This window comes from Rhagoletis pomonella, unplaced genomic scaffold (assembly GCF_013731165.1).
Source record: "Rhagoletis pomonella isolate Grant_MI unplaced genomic scaffold, Rhpom_1.0 Rhpom_scaffold_00008, whole genome shotgun sequence".
In the NCBI taxonomy this organism is placed as follows: Eukaryota; Metazoa; Arthropoda; class Insecta; order Diptera; family Tephritidae; genus Rhagoletis; species Rhagoletis pomonella.
The window spans coordinates 11,626,758-11,648,316 of record NW_023458562.1 but is presented as its reverse complement, the minus strand read 5'-3'; the positions used below and the strand labels follow the sequence as shown (position 1 = coordinate 11,648,316).

The 21,559-nt window shown below is 34.4% G+C and overlaps 2 protein-coding genes across 12 annotated transcripts in view; one reads left to right on the top strand and one right to left on the bottom strand.

Annotated features, from left to right (window-relative positions):
* Positions 1-21,559, top strand: part of LOC118744187 (neurogenic protein mastermind) — a 209,864-nt gene that overhangs the window by 79,102 nt on the left and 109,203 nt on the right. For 2 of the 9 annotated variants that reach the window (XM_036477012.1, XM_036477003.1), the window contains exons 1-2: positions 15,727-15,811; positions 19,146-20,368. In XM_036477012.1, the coding sequence (XP_036332905.1) occupies positions 19,559-20,368 (810 nt within the window). In that variant the 5' untranslated portion in view covers positions 15,727-15,811; positions 19,146-19,558. Of the gene's footprint in view, positions 1-6,676; positions 6,717-15,690; positions 15,837-19,145; positions 20,369-21,559 lie in introns of those variants that run through there. The other 7 variants (XM_036477004.1, XM_036477010.1, XM_036477008.1 and 4 more) reach the window with 6 other exon arrangements.
* Positions 14,370-15,651, bottom strand: LOC118744189. Of its 3 annotated transcripts, none has more exons than XR_004993516.1 (3): positions 15,317-15,533; positions 15,112-15,239; positions 14,370-14,993 (listed from the first exon to the last, which is right to left on the bottom strand). XR_004993516.1 is itself a non-coding variant. In XM_036477020.1 (3 exons), the coding sequence occupies exons 1-3, from the start codon at positions 15,625-15,627 to the stop codon at positions 14,792-14,794; spliced, it is 414 nt and encodes a 137-aa protein (XP_036332913.1). In that variant the 5' UTR covers positions 15,628-15,651; the 3' UTR covers positions 14,370-14,791. The 3 variants fall into 3 exon arrangements, 2 of the variants coding, with proteins under 2 accessions (XP_036332913.1, XP_036332914.1); XM_036477020.1 differs by lacking the exon at positions 15,317-15,533 and adding an exon at positions 15,544-15,651; XM_036477021.1 differs by lacking the exons at positions 15,112-15,239; positions 15,317-15,533 and adding an exon at positions 15,544-15,634.

Below are 21,559 nucleotides of genomic sequence, written 5' to 3'. Positions count from 1 at the left end.
GCCGAGCTATTCAAGTACGGCGGCGAGGAGCTAATAAGGTGCATGCATCAGCTCCTATGCAGAATATGGTCAGAGGAGCGCATATTTACTAAAGTGGCAACCCTGCTGTTAAGGTAATATGATACATATCCCTCTAAATTTAGCTTAAAATGGATACGCCGCATGAACATGTTACTTTCCGGGAGGTGTCACGCCGGTTTTTGAATATGTACGTATTTCCAACTACCTCTGCATTTTCTCCAATGAGATTGTTTTCACTACATACTTAGTGCATAGTGCATCAAATTGATTTCATATATTTCCATACCAAACCATGTACAGCGCTCTCTCATGAACACTTACAGAGATATTCAGTATGAAAAATTCAGTTTGTGTGGGAGGTGAAAGGACCCCTCCCCCAACCTTGGGCAGTCCCGGCAGAAATGCCCGTCTTTCAACATACAATATAAAGAGCCCTAAACGCCAAAATAACGTAAGCGATTTTTTTTTCTTAGAGCATCTAGATACATCTCCGCATCAAAGAGAAAATTTCGAAAAAAATGTCGCTTGACATCGTATGAAGGTAAAAACATCTACTTATTCGTAATATTTCGTTTTCGCATAAACGACAGTCCGTACAATTGGTAATTGGTTGTCCCCTGTCTTGTAAGATATGTAAATTTTACGCTCTATTCTCTAGCTTGCAAAGCGAGCACCACGATTTAGAAGTGCGAAGCAAAGTCAGAATGCTACTTTGCAATAAATAGCAGGAGAGGTAGTGTTGCCGTTCGAGCATATTTTTGCTACCGCAAACCTGCAAATTGCAATTTTACGTTAAAAGATGAAATTTTGTTGAATTCAGCCTTGTTATGCTACATGAAAATTTGATATTTCAAGCCACAGATTTTGTATTTTCCTCCTCCAATCCAACTAAACTGCCAAAGGAAATAAAATTATAGTTTAAAAAACTAAAACCTCCCTTTTGTAATTGCCATTCGTACTGTCATCAGCTATATAACTTGAGAATAGAATTCGCTGCATCTTTTAGGCGCATCAATATTACATAGTTACATCCCGAGCTAATAAAATGAAGGTAAAAACTGTAATTTTTTATGAAGTGTTGTAAGTGCTTACTACTGCCGTAAACTGGGAGCCTGGTTGAATATGCGATAGAGACGCAACACATTCGTTTGACGTCGCAATTCACATGAGTTTGCTTAGCCCAACTCCGAATCCCATTTTTCTCCTAAGCGGTGTCTCCATGTAAATGTCGACAAATGTACGACCATGGTCAGAATTTGATGAAATTGTGGTTTTAAATTATTATGAAAATTGTATTGGTGTGTCTCTAATATACACTTTCGGTCAAAAGTGGATGAATGGTGTTTTGTTATTAATATTTACAATAGGGGTATTCACGATCTGGTGCATACGGTGCAGAGATAGCATAAATAGCATGATTGGATAATTTTGTTGTTGTTTCATGTGTTCAAACAACAACATCTAACATTTTTTTGTTATTTTTTACACAAATCGGGTTTTAACAGAACCATATAAATCAAATCAAACTTTATACAGAATTTGGAAAAATTCAATAAATATTCATCAAAATTTTGAGCTTTTTAATTAGAATTTTAAAGAAAAATTTGGGTATACAGTTACAAGGCTTAAGAGATTTTAGTAAAATAAATGCAAGTTTAAACTGCAATTTTCAAACAGGTGGCAACTCCTTATTTTTTTGTTTTTATACTTTAAGTTAGACCTCTAGAAATATATCGTTGCATTAGTTTTCGAGGATGTGCATACAAATATACAGACAAAAATTCTAAAAATGGTTGATTAGGTTTCTGTTGCTCTAACAAAGACCCGCATATTAATTTTTCTTTAATATCCATTATGTACAATTTGGTACAATTTTATTATATGTACATTAGACTACGTCAAAAAAACTAAGAAAAATCCTGCAATGCGACCGGCATAAGACTAATTTTTGCAATGATCCTCAATGAATCTCACCTCTCTAGAACAATTGTAAGAGGTGCACTGAGCCTTCAGTTTTCCCATAGAAATTACACGCAGCGTTGCCGAATTGACGATTTCGTCGTCATTTTGATGTCTTTTTTTAGCTCAGTGACTTTTTGATGATTTTCCCCCCCGTGTAGACGATTTTTTTTTTAGTTTATCTACTTAATTATATATGAATGTATCAGGGATGTGCGAATATTTGCATTCGCATTTCTTATGCGAATGATTTGCATCATTTTACACATTCGCATTCGAGTTTTACTATCACACTTTTACTAAGTAGTTTTCGCCACAATATGAATGGAAAGTACAGGTTTTTTTTTTAAATAAGAGGGTCGATTATAGATTTTGCGAAAACATTATTTTATTGTTAACTTTGTAAATATTTTACTTTAATTTTATGTTTTAAAATTGTAATCCTTATTTGCGTTTGCCAGCTTTGGGAGATAAGTACATGTCTTTCTCAGGTGTATTTTTCTTAGACTTTGTATAAAAAAAAGAAGAAAAAAAGTATAGAATTGGTCGAATAAATGGCCTCCACCACCAGTTCCGAGTCTATTCGATTGCTGAGTATGAGAACTTCTGTTGGACAAAAGGGGGAGTATAAAAGACTCCAATGGGGGGAGATTAGCCTATGGTTAGAGAAGATATGTAATAAAGTAACCGACGAAGACTTGCGTGCCGCTTGCGCCTTTTTCTCAAAGTGCTTACCGCTGGTAAAATCAAATCAAGTTAAAATAAAAAAAAACTACTTCATAAAATTGAAGTAAAATCGGGGCAAAATAACAATAGACTGCTTTTTTCGCAAAGTCTATTTTTCAAAAAAGCCTGTGCGACAGTTATTATTTTACAGCCTGTATATGATAACAAATTAATAGCTGGAATAAGGAGTACAAAAGAAGTACAAAACTAAAAAGGGAGTATATTGCAGGTATTTTTTTTTTTTTTTGGGAGGACAAGGGAGTACATTACAATAAAAAGAAGTACGTTTACTCCTAAAAGCAGTACGTCTGGCAACCTTATGTTAACAATTGATGATTTATTTCGTTTCAACGGTAACGATTGAGTTTTGTTTCGTTATTTAAGCTCTAAAACGTAACGAAATTATTTTGATAAGTGAATTTTGCGCTTCAGCACAACGAAAACGATTCATATAGTTTGTTGAGTCAAACGTCATTTTTGGTATACAGTTTGCTCGCCGCGTCGGCTTACAACTAATCGTAGAATTTGAATTTGCTATACACTTTTGTCGAAAATTTTGCTCCGAACAAATCACTCCGCCCTAGTGGTCATATTTATTGTATGTAATTTATGTAATTTTGTTTGTATTTTTGATTCTTACAAAAGTATAACAAACAAAAATTTGACGTTTGTTTTGTACGTAATGATGAATTTTTTGGGAAAATCGACGATTTTTCAGCGAAAGCTTTCGACAGCGCTGATTACACGTAAGAAATTGAGCTTTTTCCTTTTGAGGTCAATATAATTTTTTAGGATCAAAGAAAACTCTCAAGACTGTAAGAACACATTGATTAAATGCCATTTCAGGATTGTGCATGCTCAGATTCCTTAAAGTTTATAAATTAAATGAAGTTAAATTTAAATTTACATGTAGGTAAACGAGGCCGCGTCCGCGGTAGCCGAGTGGTGAGAGTTGCGCGCTACAAGTCTATAGGTGCCAGGTTCGATCGTCGGTTGGAGCGTTTGCCAACAATTTTTTTTTGTATTCATTTTATTTTATTTTTTGTTTTATTTGACTTATATGTATATGCACATACTTTTACTTTATTGTATTTTCATTTGTTTTATTTTATATCACATTTTCTATTTTACTATTAGTTAATTTTCCTGTCTTAAATGAATACAATTTCTGTGCTTATACCACTGATATGCATACTCGTACATATAACATAAGCAATGAACTTACTTAAACTGTTGAAAAACCGTCAATTATTTAGCCCTAGAGAGTATTTTGCCGCCCGGGCATGCAGTTTATGTTTTTTTCAGCCCTTATAAAATATCGTCACTACACACGAATAAAGGCGCGATAGTGTTTTGACGGCGAAAAAATGCGCGTAAAAAAATGTTGCGAAAAAAGATGCTTATGAAAAACTTTGGCGAAGTATGTTAAAAGTTTTTGACGCTTAAGTTTTTTTATGCGTCTTTATTCGCCGTCAACTTTTCAGCTCGCGCCTTTATTCGTTTCTAGTGACGATATGTACTATACACATATTCATATGTATGTAAGTATACTTAATTATTATTATAATTAAAAATTGATTTCAAAAAAACCTTTTAAAGTATGGGTAAAACAATGAGCCCACGCGTTCACTTACGTCGCACGCTACGGTTTAGTATTTCCATTATCACTTTGGGTATTCACAACGGTGTCGTATTGTTGTATGTCGTACACTTTAAACACCTTAAAAAAAATATAAGGGGAGTTCGCAAAGTGCCACCAAAGTCATATTATGACTTTTCGCAGTCATAAAAAAATAGTTGGTTGCGGTTTCAAGTTTTCTAAACATTTCTTTAAGCTTTTAAAGTTTACGACATACAACAATACGATACGTACGACACCGTTGTGAATCCCTCAAATATGTATTCATTTTTACTATGGGAGTACATATGCTTTTTTGCTTTTTTGAGTTATGAAACTATTGAAGTAAATGAGCTACACTGAGGAAAATAACGTATTGTCAAAATCAATATTTTTTAATTACTATAGTTTAAAATTGTTCATATTTAAAGATAATATTTTCATACCAAAATTTATCACGCTTGTATTTGAGTACACACTGAGAGGAAAAAATAGTAAAATGAAGGATTTTGCACTTCACGGATGGTTTTTCATAATGAAGAAAGTGTATGTATACCAAGCATGAACAGCGATGACAATTAATTGTGTTAACACATGCACACGTACACTTGTGATCAGGTAATTAAGCCAGCAACATTTTGATAAATTTTGGCTATTTTGCTTACGTTTATTTAATGTTTATTATTTTTTCCATAAAAATCTAGCTCGTTATATAACAAGTACCATATAAATTCAGATTTTAGACTATGTGCAAAAATTATGAAAAATCTGCAAAGTTTCAGCTAAATTTTCAACTTTCCATTCAGATTTTTTAGAATTTTTTTGAGTATGCAGTTTATAACCCACTAAATTCTAGACTAATAATGTGCAAGTCTTAACAAAATCGCGTTGATTTTTAATATTTTTTTTTCTGACTGCATTACAATTTTTTTCCATACAAAATAAATTCGACAATTTTTTTTTAATGGAAAAAAATGCGTCATGAAGTCAGAAAAAAATTAATAAAAATCAACGCGATTTTTTAGCAACTTAAGACTTGCACATTATTTCCCCAGAATTTAATGGGCTATTAAACTGCATATTCGAAAAAATTCTAAAAGATCTTAATAAAAGTTGAGAATTTAGCTGAGACTGCAGATTTTTCATAATTTTTGCACAAAGTTTGAAATCTGGATTTATGTGGTGTTTGTTATATAATGAGCTAGACTTTTATGAAAAAATAATAAACATTAAATAAACAGAAGAAAAATAGCGAACATTTATCAAAATGTTGCTGGCTTAATTAGTTGATCACAAGTGTACATAGTGTATGTTTATCTGTACAATTGCACTAACCGCGTGCTGTGGTGTTAATTCAAACTCAGCATTTGGAAGAACTTTTACATGCTGGCTGTAGCTGAGTGCGCAAATATTCGTGCCACAATTAGTTGATTTACAGAGGGTCCCTGCAAAAATCGCGACTACTCCATGCATGCATGTAAAGAGTAATCCCTAAGAACCATGGAGCACTCCAAAATTAACCCCAATTCATATAAAAAATATGGTCCAATTAACAATTACGATGTCCTAGGGCAGGACCATATACTCCATCTCTACATTACGTCAGGGTAGCACAAAACTACTCCAACATATTAACAGTGGCATTGTTGATATAATTTTTCTTTTGTACACGCTTTGTTCTTCACTTCACAGATGCTCTTTCGCAATTAATAAAAAAAATATATATTTTGCCTCTGACGGCATTCGAACCCGAACATGCTGGGAGCTAACAAATAACAGCGAGCATCTCTACATCTCTGGCCAGACATGCAAATGTGCTTTCAAATGCTTAACTTAAATCACATTTCGTTGAAACACGAGCAGTGATCGGGTAACAATAAAGCTGAAATTAGTCAAGAAAGCAGAACGTATACTTAAACGTAGTTTGTATACGCAGAATTTTGTCGATTACTGAAGCCATCAGTGTTGATTACTACAGTGTTGCCACTCATCACTCAGTTCATAAACTTAGCTTTTCAACTACAATTTTTCGTGTTATAATAGATCGTAGCTAAATATAATCTACTTAGTTGTCAACAAAAAAACCTTATTCAATAGTAAATTTCAAATATTTGAAATGTATTTTGAATAGGAACTTATAACCATTTTACCATCTGCAAAACTGACGAAGTGGCAACCATCTATAGAAGCAAGAAATCAGCTGACACGGAAAAAATCTGAATTCCGCAGATTTCTGCGCTACGGGCTACAACTACTGAAAAATTCTGCGGTGTGTTTTCATTTACATGGCGCTTTAGTAAGACAGATCGTGTCAGCTGACTCAGCTGATTTCAGCTTAAGCTGGTGCAGAGACACGAGTTGGTCCGCTACATCATGACAGAGGAACACTTTTGTAAGTAATCCAATGTACCACAAATATACTATATGGTCCAATGATTTGCAGGGGTGGTCAGGGTTCAAATTCCATTACAGGCAACTTGCAAAAAATTTATTTTTTATTTTTTGTTTATTTTTTATAAAATTTTTTTTACTTAATTTTTTTTAATTTAATTTTTATTTATTTTTTATTTTATCTTAATTATCAAAAAGCGAAAGTGCAAAATGCTTCATTTTAATATGGGCGTATTTTAATTAAGTATGTATAATTAAAAACATTCAAATGATTAAAAACAATCAAAAAATTAAAACAATTAAAAATAATCAAACAATTAAATAAAGAATTTGATTAATTTTGATTATTTGATTGTTTCTAATTATTTTATTATTTTTGATTATTTTTTTAATGGCATTTAATCGTGATTATTTTCGATAATTATAATTAATAATTAATTATTAATGGCTGGGTCATGCAAGAAAATTAAAATAATCATTAAAATTACAAAAATGCAAAAAAAAATAATGATTACTAATCATAATGGAAATTTAACAACTCTGTATGTAACTAAAAATACAAAATTATATTTTCAATCTTTTTTTGTGCATCAATTGAGATAGGCTATTGTTTTTAAAATTTTCGTAATGGGTGGGTAGTTTTCACTGTGAGCCACTGTATGTAGTTTTTGAAAAACAAACTCTCCAATGTATAAAAACATATGTATTTTAAAATAACCATGCTCTTATTGGTTGGCATCATTGCTCATTCACGGCTTACCACGACTTTCTTCTCGTTGCAGCAATTTTGTTTACAGACAGACACACACATGCATAAACAACTTTTGATGCGGTTATTTAAAACCGGTTTGTGTAGCAATGACTTGGTCTCACTACAGTAACAGTCACTCCGTTGAATCTTTGGCAATTGAATAAATCATAGCAGTTTGTGCGATTTGAATGGGTGCCCCGTGTTTCGATACTTTTGGTTCGGAAGAATGTTTTTCGCGAACAGTATGGCATTTTTAATACATAATTGCGGTAAACAACGCCCGCTTTGGGCTGTCGCTGAAATATTGCTGACAATGACAAGTCCATTTGCTGCATCCCAGATTCTATGAATGTCTGATGATTCAGGCTTTGTTTCTTTTCTTTTCTAGCAGATAATTATTAGGAAGAAGAAGAATGAGAAAATTGATAGAATTGCGCTCACAGAGAGCGAAATAACGAAAAAGCAAAGAAACGCAAAACTAGCAGAAACTAGCAAGTAATCAGCTGATCAGTGTATTTGTGTTTCCATTTTGACAGCTGCTAGTTTCTGCTAGTAAAAATTTTACTAGCAGAAATAAGCAGGAGAGCCAAAAAAGAAGAGCGTAAGAACGAGAGGGAGCTGCTAGTTTCTGCTAGTTTTTTGGGTTAAGAAACGCTTTCCAGCAGGAATTTGTGATAATTATCTGTTAAGAAACAAAGCTTCAGTTTGTATACTCAGTCGTTAAGCCGCCGTCTTCACCTGCGTGAAAATCTCGCTTGTGTTCTATTCGCAAGCATCGGGGCATTTGAAAGCATCAATTTTCATTTGTAAAATACATAATACTAGCAGACCCGGCGAACCTCGTCCCGCCCAAAATTTGTATTTATTTTATTAAGACTTTTTGGTCCAACATTTTCACCAACAATTCACGTTTACGATTTTCCTTGGCACTTTTACCTGCTAAGATTATGGTTTGGTGGTCATTTGCCGCTTTAAATAACCTAAAGAAAGTGTTATGTCCGTGAAGAAGTCCTTGAAATTCTCCAGCTGTGCAGCACGGTTATTCGCAAAACGAAGTAAATTTGAAGAATTTCTTTCTCTTCACTCCCTGGAGACAACAATGAATCTGTCCTAGAAGCTTTACAGTATAGTTGGTGGAAATTTCATAATTGGTACGAATCATTGTTCTACAGAAATGCAAATAAATTAAAAGCTTGAACGCATAATAATAATATTGGAAAATCACATCCATTGGGCTAATCGTAACACATGAGAGTTCGATATACTCAATGGTGCAACAGGCCGAATTAGTCTGACATTTACTGCACCTTTTCTCACTTGTCGATTTTTAGTAATAACTCGACCTCAGCACCACCTGGCAGCTGTTTTTTGCAATAGTATTGCTCTTACCATGACTAATACATATTTAAAATATTAGCCAAATCGATTCATAAATAAGGTTTTTAGTAATAACTCAACTACAGCGCAACTGGCGGATTGAATTGTGAAACTAAACCATCCAGAGACCCACTCAAACACACAAACAATTTCGTTAAAATCCGTACAATCATTTAGGAGGATTTCACTCACAAACACACCTACAGAAGAATGATAAATACATTCAAAGATAGCTAAAAGTCGGTACGTTTGTAGGCCTCACGCCCCCTTTTCAAATAGCCCCAATTTTCTCCATGAGTATGGGCTTGATTTCATATACATACAAATCTCCATACGAAGTTCCAGTACTCTACCATGAATATTTTCAGAGATGTGCAGTATAAAATTTCGGTTTGTATGGGAGGTGCCACGCCCCCTTTACCAATAGCTCCCATTTTTCTTCATGAGTATGCGATAGATTTCATATATCTCCATACTAAGTTCCAATACTCTACCATGGACATTTCCAGAGATATGCAGTATGAAAAATTCGGTTTGTATTGGAGGTGCCACGCCCCCTTTTCCAATAGCTCCTATTTTTCTCATAGAGTATGCGATTGATTTCGTATATCTCCATACAAAGTTCCAGTACTCTACCATGAACACTTCCAGAGATATGCAGTATGAAAAATTCGGTTTGTATGGGAGGTGCCACGCCCCCTTTTCCAATAGCTAAAATTTTTCTTCAGGATTATGCGATTGATTTCTTATATCTCCATACCAAGCGTCAGAACTCTACCATGAACACTTTCAGAGATATGTAGCATGAGAAATTCGGTTTGTATGGGAGGTACCACACCCCTATTTTCAATACAGTGAAACCCGCTTAAGTACCCCCCCGCTTAAGTACCTAACCCGCTTAAGTAACCAAAATTTTTGGGCACCGTGAATTTTTTAATGTAATCTGAAGAAAATTCCTCTCTTACGTACCTCCCCGCTTATTTACCCAACCCGCCTAAGTACCTCAATTTTTCGTACCCCATTTACCATTTTACTCATAACTTTCCCCTTTTAAGTGCTCTTTTAAAATTCCTTAAAATATTTACATATTTTGAATCTCAGTGGCAGCGTTACACACCTTCGGCAAAAAAATTATAAAAAATCAACGGTAATTTTGAGCCACTTGAAGCTTGCACATTATTACAATAAAATTGAATGGGCTATAAAACTATATACTCGAAAAACACATCTGAGGAAAAAAAGTTTAAATTTTGGTGAATTTTTTTCTTTACGTGTTCTATAAAATCTTAAGCTTAGGTTTTCATGGTATTTGTTAGGGAATGAACTATATTTTAATTGAAAAATCTTAAATAAATATGTATACTTCATTAAATGTTTATGTTTTTTCAAGGATTTACATATTTATGTAAGTTAACAAAAAGATGTAACTACATCAATGATTATGCTCGCTTAAGTACCCGCATCGAAGTACTAAAGCGGGTTCTTTTAAGTACCCAACCCGCCTAAGTACCTCAAAAAGCTGACATTTTTCGTGAGGTACTTAAGCAGGCTTTACTGTAGCTCAAATTTTTCTCCAAGGGTATGCGATTGGTTTCGTTTGTCTCCATACGAAGCTCCAGAACTCTATCACGAACACTTCCAGAGATATGGAGTTTGAAAAAATTCGGTTTGTATTGCAAGTGCCACGCCTCCTTTACATATAGAATTTTTTTTAGCCGTAAACCATCCTTGAACACGTGCGGCAGGTGTCTGAAGTTTCAAAATAATCGGTTCAGCCGTTCTTGAGCTTTGCGAACACTAAAAAACGGCTTTCGAAATATATTAGTATATATATATTATATATCATTACTATATTTTGGCTGTATCTGTTGTTTCTGATTGCCGCGAAAAAAACTTGCCTAGTGACGAATTCGCCCCTTGATATGGTGGTTGCTCAAAGCTATTTATGTTCGAAATTGCTACCTACGTACAAAATTTTAATCAAATCGGACCATAGATAAGATTCCTCGAATAGATCGGTCCCTGGTCCACTTCGCGGAAAAGAGGATCCTATATGCTAATCTAGGCAAAAAGCTACCCACGCACCAAATATTAAGCAAATCGGACCATAAATACGATTTTTTCGAATAGATCGGACCCTGGTCCACTTCCCGGAAAAAGGATCCTATAAGATAATCTAGGCAAAAAGCTACCTACGTACCAAATTTTAAGCAAATGGGACCATAAATACGATTTTTTTCGAATAGATCGGTCCCTGGTCCACTTAACGGAAAGAAAAGGATCCTATATGCTAATCTAGGCAAAAAGCTACCTACATACCAAATTTAAAGCAAATCGGACCATAATAAGATATTTTCGAATAGATAGGTCCCTGGTCCACCTACCGGAAAAAAGTAAATTTTTTTTTTGGCCTAAAACATGGTGGTTGCTGAAGGCTATATTTATACAAAATTTCATGAAAGTCGGACCAGCCGTTCGCGAGATTACCTGTTACAAAAAAAGGACTTCTCTTTATATAATTAGTATAGAGTATAGATATACTAGATGTGTATTATACATACATATGTAAATACATATGTACATACATATGTATGTGCATACATATGTAAATTAATTTTTGGAATTTACCAATCCATTTTTTTAATTTTTAATTGACTTCACAAAAAGGAGAAAGGTTATCAATTCGTCGGAATATTTTTATTTTTTTATGCATAACTTTGGACCACGTTAACCGATTTCTATAAATAAAGGAAAGGTGTTACCTCACAGGTGGGCCCATATTAATTTGGTTTAAATCCGATCATCGGATCATGAAGAAATTAACGATAATCTTAAATTTGTATATGACAATTGATGACGGTTTTGTTTTTTGGTAAAAAATTACTTGTAAATAATCAAGAACTCCATTTTAAAGTTATGTTCTTTTTGAGAAATGGTTGTCAAACAACAAAAATTACAGTCGAAAACAAGCAACACATGCAGTCTTCACGAGAGACATCTTGCTTGCTTCAAAAGTAAGCGGCGGCTAGTAGGGACGTTTCCTTGCTTGTGACTGTGTGTCTGTCGACTTGGTGAGTTTTATCTTGATTAAATTTAGGTTTGGAAAGGCGCTATTTTTTCGATTTTTTTTTTTCTTAAGTATCTTATACAAATCCAATTTATTTACTCCAAAAATGTTAGGCCATAACTAAAAACCACACGTTTTATGTAACTTTAAAAAAGGCCAAAACGTAGAATTGTATGTGCTGATGTTAACGTTTTTTTCTTCCTTGGGAAAAAAATTTAAATATCAGTTAGGACCAGTCCACATTTCAGCAACGAGAGTTCATATAGTTAGATGACTTAATCCATGTTTTATTTTAACAGATTCCAAGGGCTGCCCTTATATCCTTAAGCAAGTACTCGATTGTTAATATTTACTAGGTTTTCTATACATATTTATGTATGTATATCGATAATTGCTAGCTTTCCTATGGTTTCCTGACACCTGAGTAAAACACAACGAATTGCCCACACATACGGTCGTTCAACACTTAAACAGCGTTCCAACCGAATAGGAAGCCTGGCAACGAACGACCAACCAAGCAATCAGAAAGCATAGAGAACCTGTTGGCAGGTCATTTCAAAAGCCAAGACTAGTAAACAATAAAGCAACCAACTGAGAAGAAAATGTATACATCCACCCAGGGTTGCCACTGACGAAAAAAAATATTTACCATCCACTTGAAAAAAATCTACCAAATCTGGGAAATATCTACCAATAACTTTTTTATAATTATTTTAACGAAAACCATAGTTTTGTTATTTTTTTATTTATTTTAATCAAAACTATAGTTTTTTTTATTTTTCTTTTTTAGTTATTTCAATAAGAATTAACATTGTTTTTAAGAACTTTTTATTTAACTAGTTATACGGGAGTGATGAAACTAAAGGCAACAATGAATCTTCATTATTTGAAAAACTTCAACTCGAGTTATTATAGACAAATACTGTGTCTCAAAAAGTGATTTTTTTTAATATTCGCAATATTTTTCGAGTAAAAATTTTTTATTTCTTTAACTAAATCCAAAAAAATCGAGGACTCAAACTATACACAACATATAGAAAAATTCCAAAATTTTCCGTCTATATTTCGAATTTTTTACTCTGAATTTTTAGAACAATTTAAGGTATGGAGTTTTAAAGCAAATACTATTTGAGTATAGCCAGCAATGTGCTGCTTAAAATTACCGTTGATTTTTTTTTTTCATTAATAAAAAATGGCGTTGATTTATTTTTTTGCGAACAATCATAGTGCGTAATTACATACAAATTTTTTATTTATATTTAAGTAATCATTTAAACTATTTAGGCAATCAAAAGCTCCTCGGGATTCCAGTAAAATTAGTTTTGAATGGAGCGCCTTATATCGATATACATTTATACGTACATATGTATTTATATAAAAAGTATGCAAAGAAATTTATAATATATTTAAAGATAACTACGAAAAATAAATCGGGAACGGAAAGTTCATAAAAAATCTACCAAAAGGAGAAAAAAATTACCTTTTTACCAACCCGAATTTTGTCTACCAATTTTGGTAACAATTTACCAAAGTGGCAACCCTGCATCCACCTTCTTTAGTTGGAACAACTGTCTTTGTTGCCGTTGAGGTTTTCGTGTCTGTTGGTAGCTCGTTCGTTGTCGTTCACCATCGCCGACCGATATGTGACCAGGGTTGCCGTTTTGGGCTTTTTCTACCAAAATTTGTAGGTTTTTTTCGCGTCGGTAGGATGGTAGGATGCTTCAAATTTTTGTAGTTTTCCTTGCTCATAAAACAGAAAACAGCTCTGGTTATTTTGCCGGCGCTGTCAGTAAATACGTTTGAAGATATACATGGAATATATTCGTCTTTTTTCTGCAAATCATGAATAAAAGGATACATTGTGTACGCCCATGATTCAATAATACAAGGTTAGATAATTATTGACAGCCGCGGTTTGACACTCCCTTACAAAAGGTTGCATTTACGAAGGATGGGTAAAGGGGAGGAATGAAATCCATTGCTGCTAAATTGGTGGTAGAAAAGTACCCAAAGCAGGCAAATAGTAGTGACATTTCTTTTGTAAATTCTAATGTATTTGCAGGAAATCTGGCATTTTAAACGAAATATTGAACGAAATTTTAACATATCTATGTGAATTACGCAATTTTTGTGTTGTTTAGCCGTATAAAAACTACAAAAAGACTCAAAATTAAAACAAAACTACTATGATATTTATGTAAACAGCAAATTTAAAAAGAGTTTATGTTTTCATCAGTTAAATATGCTTCATATGCATATACAAATAAACATATTGCACAAAAGCTTATACTTCTTTTTCATAGCAAAGCAACACTTTTTCCAAGTAAATTTGCAAAGAAGCAACACTTTGCCACTGCTAAGGGAGCGGTGCGAGAGAGACAACTGTCAGTTTATCGAACCTTGTATTATTGAATCATGGTCTACGCCTTGAATAGTTGAAGCAATGAGAGCTCATCAAATTTCATTCTAGCATATCGCACACTATCTTCAAAGGTGACAGAACTCAAAATTACACGTTTGTCAGAAAATGCGACAAACTATTTCTTAGCACATGCTAATCATATTGGCAAGGGAGACTTTAACTTAGGTTTTTGCAATTATAAAAAAAAAATGCTCCAGATTTTGCGGAATGGTAAATAAAAGCTCTGTGTGCATTTTTAGCGCATCATTTCAACAATGATAAATTTTGAATTACGTCGCTTTTGATGACCGTGTGCGATATGCATGTATGTGTGTCAAAAATATATGTATAAAGAGAATTTTCTGGGGGTCTACTCTGTATTACGATTCGAAGAGCAAATCATTCGAATTCAAATGCTTGGCACTATGAATTTGTATTAGTCCGTATACAGAGTATAGACCTCCTGCTTATCTGTAAAAGTCATGATGTAGAGAACAAAGGTGGCGCCCATCTCGATACCGCTAATGAATTTGACAGAATCGCTGTTTGTATGACGTCACACTTGTACAACTTGTTTACGTTGTTCTTGCAAAATTTCTTCTTCCATTCTTGCTCGCAAATGCTCCAGTGTGAGCTTACACAATTATTATTCTCTCTGATTCTTGTGTAAAAGTACAACTTCCTGTGTAAGATACAAACATACCATGCATAAATACATACAAATATACTTATGATGATTTAGTATTATTTTTGCAAATTTGAAGGCTATTAAAAGAATTATTGTGATCTCTTTTGTTTACCTAAGAAAATTTATTTCAATTTCAAAAAGGTGCCATTCTTTTCGATTCTTTTCCTTTAGCATTAAAATCAGGAACATCTTCCTAAAACAAAAGTCCAATGCCAAAGTAAGATAAACCAGTTGTATACACTATAGAAATTAGAAAATTTTAGTTAACAAAAAGAAATACACGCAAAGAATTTCACTAAAATGTATTGAAATATTACTATTTTTTCAATAGTGCTATTTTGGCACTTCGTGCCAAATTGAAAAATTAGTTGCGATTTAAAGTAAAGTAGGGTCAAAAATGGCGCGATTTGAGCCAAGTTGACAGCCCTGGCTGTGCTCCCCATCCGAACCAGATGTCTTGTTAACTCACGCGCTCTAAAGCTACTGCTGTGTTGCGTCTTCTACTCACCGCAGCAGCGAGCGAACTCAACATAAATCAACTCACCATCCAGAGTTGGCCCATCCGCCCGATGTAACGCATTGCATTGCACCGATATCTACCGTTTTGGTGCGACTCATTCGTCGTCATTTTGTTAGTCAGTCATCGACACTGGAGCAGTGGAGTTATTCAGTTTTTCTTTTGTTGCTAATTTTCGGCATCCATCAGCGAGCGTAGCTAACAAAAATACGAAATACTCGATTGAACTACTGTGTAGTACTGAAAATACTAACGAAAACAAAGTACGATTGTCGCAAAGGAAGTGCAAACGCAAGTAAATACTGTGCGAACGTATGTATGTATGTATTTATGTAATACCCCTTTCAGACGCGTTAAGTCTTGCTTTCAAGTCTGCTCGGTTCGTAGGCGAAGGAGGTGGGAAGAGAGGGGAAAAGTACATTCGTCTCACCTCCTTCGCCTACGAACGAGCAGACTAGAAATCAAGACTTGACGTGTCTGAAAGGGGTCTAATAAGTACTTCAATTGTTTTCAAATCGTATACGGCGTTCTTGGCGCGGTATGAGATGTATAAATGTTTTAAACAATTTCGTAGTTGTTTATGCGAGCTACAATTGAGCGAATGCTTTATAAATAAAAACAGCAAAAACATTTTTATTACAAGCGTTAGCAGAAATTGCTGCCACTTCAACAAGAGATATAATATACTCAGTCTATTCCACAACGACAGATATAACAATAGGGTTGTTCAGGATGTTGTGGAAAGGTTCTTGGATTTGCAGTTGGAATTGCATTTGGAAATTTTTTGCTTGCTGCCATGGCAACCGTCTCCATTGTATTGTTGTGAATTTACAAATACAACGAATATGCAAATACAAACGCATATGCAAAAGATCCTGAACAGCCCTAATAACTTAATATAAATACTATGTTTACACCGACTGTTGCAGTAAACATATTCACTTATTATATGTGTGATATACATAGTACATACAGTGTATTGGCCATACAATAGCACCCCCATTTTAAAGTGATGTGATATTGTTTAACACTCATGATTATTTATTTTTAGGAATTTTCAATTAAAATACAGTTCATTCCCTAACAAAACTCATACAAACCTACGTTTACAACTTTTTAAAAGACTAAAAAAAAAATGCAACAAATTTTCTCCTAAGTTTTTCCACAGAAGTGCTAGAATTTTTTTGAGTACACAGTTTTATAGCCCATTCAATTTTAGTATCATAAGGGGCCAGTTTAAAGTCGCTAAAAATTACCGTTGATTTTTTAGACTTTTCTTCGCCGAAGGTGTTGCGGGTTTCTTACATATAAAAAAATACATTAAGGGTATTCATCAAACCTTATAAATGCATTGTAAACCGTATAAACTTATAATTGTGTAAACCTTATAAATGAACTATCAAAATTTGTTTACACATTTCTGATAAATTTCTCCAGCGATTTCACTGAGGCTGCGTTTCTTTATAAATTCCGGATAATCCCATTTCACAGCCGGAATAAACAGAATGCTTTTGAAATATACGTTAACATATCATCAGGAACGTTCTAAAGAATAAGTAAACAAAAAAGTTTATTCCAAACGTTCAGAATGAATAAAGAAATTCAGCCTGAATAAACTTGATAAACTGAAACCAATGCAACTCTGTCGCAACTCTAGCTATGTTTTCTTGGGCAACAATCGGGATCCGCATACAAATTTTGCACGCAAATTCAACAACAACGATATGATCCTAATAGAGATCTGGTTCAATTATTATCCAGTCTGTTTGTTTTATTTCACTGATAATTTGGCCGCAAAGTTTGGTAGCCGTGACAAATGAATTCACACACAAACAGACATTCTGCCATTGTTTCTTTTAACTTGCTTCAAATAAATATCCTCTATGTTATATGTATGTATATTTATTTAAATAGATATTATCTCGTAAATATATTTTTTTCCAATTTAGTGAGGTAGTTTCTATAATTTCTTTATACCCGTGCTAGTAGTATAAAGTTAGTGATACTGAGCTCTATAACCAAAGAAAACACGACAGTTACATATGTAAGACTTAAACTTGACTTGAGTTGAAACCCAAAAAACCAACTTAAATTAGAAACTTGGAGAACTAAAGATTTTTGATTTCTAAGTGCAAAGAGAGCCATGAGAGAATCATGCTGTCAGTTAATTTCTTCATAAAATTTCTACAAATATGCCCCACAAATATAATTTTTCGAATAAATGTAATTGATCTGGCAATCGAAAAAAAAAAAATCAAATACATTTTTTTTAATAGTAATTTTGTAGCAATTTTGGTGTAAAAACAAATACAATTTTACGTGTGCATATACAAGTGCTGAGAATCAAAATAAAAAGAAAAGGTAATAGGTGACACGCTGAGTAATCGCGTTTCTAGGTAAGCCAAGTTTGGTCTAAATTTCCATAACCTAGCTTTAAGACTAAAATTGAATGGGCTATAAAACTGTGTACTCGGAAAAATTCTAACGCTTCTGAGAAAAAAATTTGAAATTTGAGTGAAATTTTGTTGCATTTTTTGTAGTATTTTGAAAAGTTTTAAACGTTTGAAATTTCTTAAAAATAAATCGTCACTAGACACGAATAAAGGCGCGAGCTCAAAAGTTGACGGCGAAAAAAGACGCATAAAAAAACTTTAGCGTCAAAGACTCTTAACATACTTCGCCGAAGTTTTTCATAAGGCTCTTTTTCGCAAAATTTTTTTACGCGCCTTTTTTCGCCGTCAAAACACTAGCGCGCCTTTATTCGTGTATAGTGACGACATAATTAAACAAAAGTGGTAAACAATATCACTTTGAAATGGGGGTGCTATAGATATGTACGTACGTGATATTAGGGTGGTCCAAAAATGCATGTGAAAAAGTCGGAATTTTTATGCTCTCACCCCGTAGGATTATTCTATACCAAAAAAATATATATCCTTATTATTTTTATTTTGAAATCAAGTTTTCCATGTATTTTGTATGGGGAAAAACAACTTTTCGTAGAAATGGTATAGAATTCTTAAAAAGCAATATTTTTCTACCAGAAAACTCTGTTTATCTGCAGGAGATTCCCAATAATAATACCCAAATGTTTATTTAACCATTTTTTCATCTATAAATTATAGGTCCGCCAAAAAACCCACGAAACCCCCGATAAATGCAATGGGGCGTCCAATAAAAAATGGTTAATATTAAAAAATGGTTAAATAAACAATTGGGTATTATTATTGAAAGTCTCCTGAAGAGAACCATAGTGTTCCGATCGAAAAATATTGATTTTCAAGAACTCTATACCATTTCTCCGAAAAATTTTATTTTTCCCATATGTAAATACATGGAATACTATGAGCGCTTTGAGCGACCTTTAAATATTTTTTTGATTTCAAAATAAAAAAATAGGGGTATACTTTTCTTCGATATAGAACATTCCTAGGGGGTGAGAGCATTACAATTCGGACTTTATATGTATTTTTGCTTAGTTTCTTAATGACACATGAGAAAAGATCCCATATTACAATTCGTAAATCTAACTGTCCATAGTTTTAATTTTTTCATTTATAAAAACTAATTCTCAATTTCGTATTATTGTTAATAAAATTGTAATTTTTCATTTTTTATTTTATTTGCAGTAATCCTTAAAATGAACATCACGCTCGAAAATACGCCACTTACTTGGCGAATATGGACAGTCTTTGCTCCAAGGAACTTATTTCTGAGCATGTAAATCCACCACAAGTCGAGAGGAAAATGATCACGTGAGCCGAAACACTATCATTTCATTCTAAAGATCAGAAACTGAGACCTGTTAACGGTGGAAGTGCTTACTGGCTCAAAGTTAGTAATCACGACCTTTCCGCTTACCTAGTTAATGGCATTAGTGGTTTCGATTATATTCGGTGTAATACTTGGTGTTCCATAAATAGTTACACTTCGGCGCTTCGTGTTTCATTAGTGCGGGGCGCTCAAAGTTGGGACCAAAGTGGCAACTAGAGACTGGTGCGACACGACGGTGACGACAAAACTGCAACAGAAATTTGTATTTATGGATGCTGGAGGCATTCCTGTCTTTCAGAGCGCCAGCCAGGCAGCCGCCGCAGCCCAACACCAACAGCAAAAACAACAGCAGCAACAACAACAACAGCGTCAACAACAGCTAACCCTACAACTCCAGCAGCATCAACACTTACAACACCATCAACTGCAGCAACAACAGCAGCTACATCAGCAACAAACGATTGGATTGCACCTGCAGCAACATCAGCAACAACAACTACACAATGTGCAGCAGCAACAACAGATACAGGTGCAACATCACCAGCAACAGTCGAATGGACAACAACACCAACAGCAGCCACAATACAACACAGCTCCACCAGGAACAGCGGGCCCAGGAGGCAGAATTGGCGGCGGCATTGGCCTTGGCGGCGGCGGAGCTGGCAGCACTGCAGGAGCGACTGGAGCGGCAGCAGCAGCGGTTGGAGGAGCTGGCGGCATGGGCGGCCTCATCGGCCCCGGCAACAACGTTAACGGGCCAGCGCTTGGCAGTAACAACAACCAAATACACAACCAGGGCGGTTGCGGGCCCGAAATTGTGCCGCCGAAGCGGCAGCAAATGGTTGATAGACTTAGGCGCCGCATCGAGAACTACAGGCGTCGGCAGACGGACTGTGTGCCGCGTTATGAACAGACATTTAACACAGTATGCGAGCAGCAGAATCATGAGACGGCGGCATTGCAGAAGCGTTTCCTTGAGAGTAAAAACAAGCGCGCCGCCAAGAAAGCGGAGAAAAAGCCAACTGAGCCTGCATCGGCTCCGATGATGGCAGGCAATCTACAAAGCAGTGTTCATGTGGTAAGTTTAATCTATGTATATATGTACATGTGTACGCGTGACATTTTATACTGAGCCTACAAAAAATATTAGGGGGGTCACTAAACAAGTCGGTTTGAATCCGCAACACTAATACCATTTGAGTCGATCTGACATTTGCAACGTAAAATTTGATTTTTTTTTAGCCTTGACGTGTTCGGAACATTTTACAATACGAGCGCTATGTATTTGCGTTATTTACACTTCATAGTTCGTACAAGGTGGACCATATAAGACCTACCAATGTTAAACACCTACAACTCTTGTAGTAATCATTTGTTTTAATTATTTTCTTTTTATATATATACTAATACATTTTATGGAAATTAAGAGGCACTATGTATGAAAAATTACATAAAAAATGCTCACAATTTTGCTCGATGCAGACATTGGCTCTTTTTAGAGAGTTTTCCATTACACCACGTAATGTTTCTGGTTGCAGACTTCGTATTTCTGCACAAATATTCTGCCTCAGCACTCTAAAAGTCGCATACACTTTGTTTTTTAAACATCCGCATAAAAAAGTTGGAACAGCTGTATCTTTCCAACACTCTGCCGCACAGCTTCCACGTTCGTTCAACGGTCGACCAAACTCCTCATCATGCCGGAGCTGATCTTGAATTAAAATATTGTCGATAATTTCACTGCGTCATAACAATTTATCGTTGCAAAGAATATGAATTTCCAAGAATTTAATTACAACCTGCAAAAAAAAGATGCAATTATATTAAAAAATAAAAAAATTATTCGTGTTTAACATTAGTAGATCTTATATGGCCCACTCTGTAGTAGAAAAAAAAGTTAATATTAAAGAAAAGGTTCCCGTTGGATGATTGTTTATAACTTTTCCCATAGATTAATACAACAACAGTGCATAGATGAACTTATTTCGACTTTTGGTGATGAAGCCCCATCAAGAGCCCGAGTTTATGAGTGGTATAATGCACTGAAGAATGATCGTTTTTTTAATTGAGGGATTTAATTTTTTTTACAGTTTTTTTTTCATCTCAAAATCTATTAGATAATAGTATAATAAAAAACAACTTTTTTTTGTGAAATATTGATTTTTTCCAAGAACACTATTTTAAGGTCAAGGAGTAGTTATGGCCCAATGGCAATGTTTTTCCGTCTAAAGGAATTACATTAGCTTTCAAACCCCGTTTGTTTGATTTC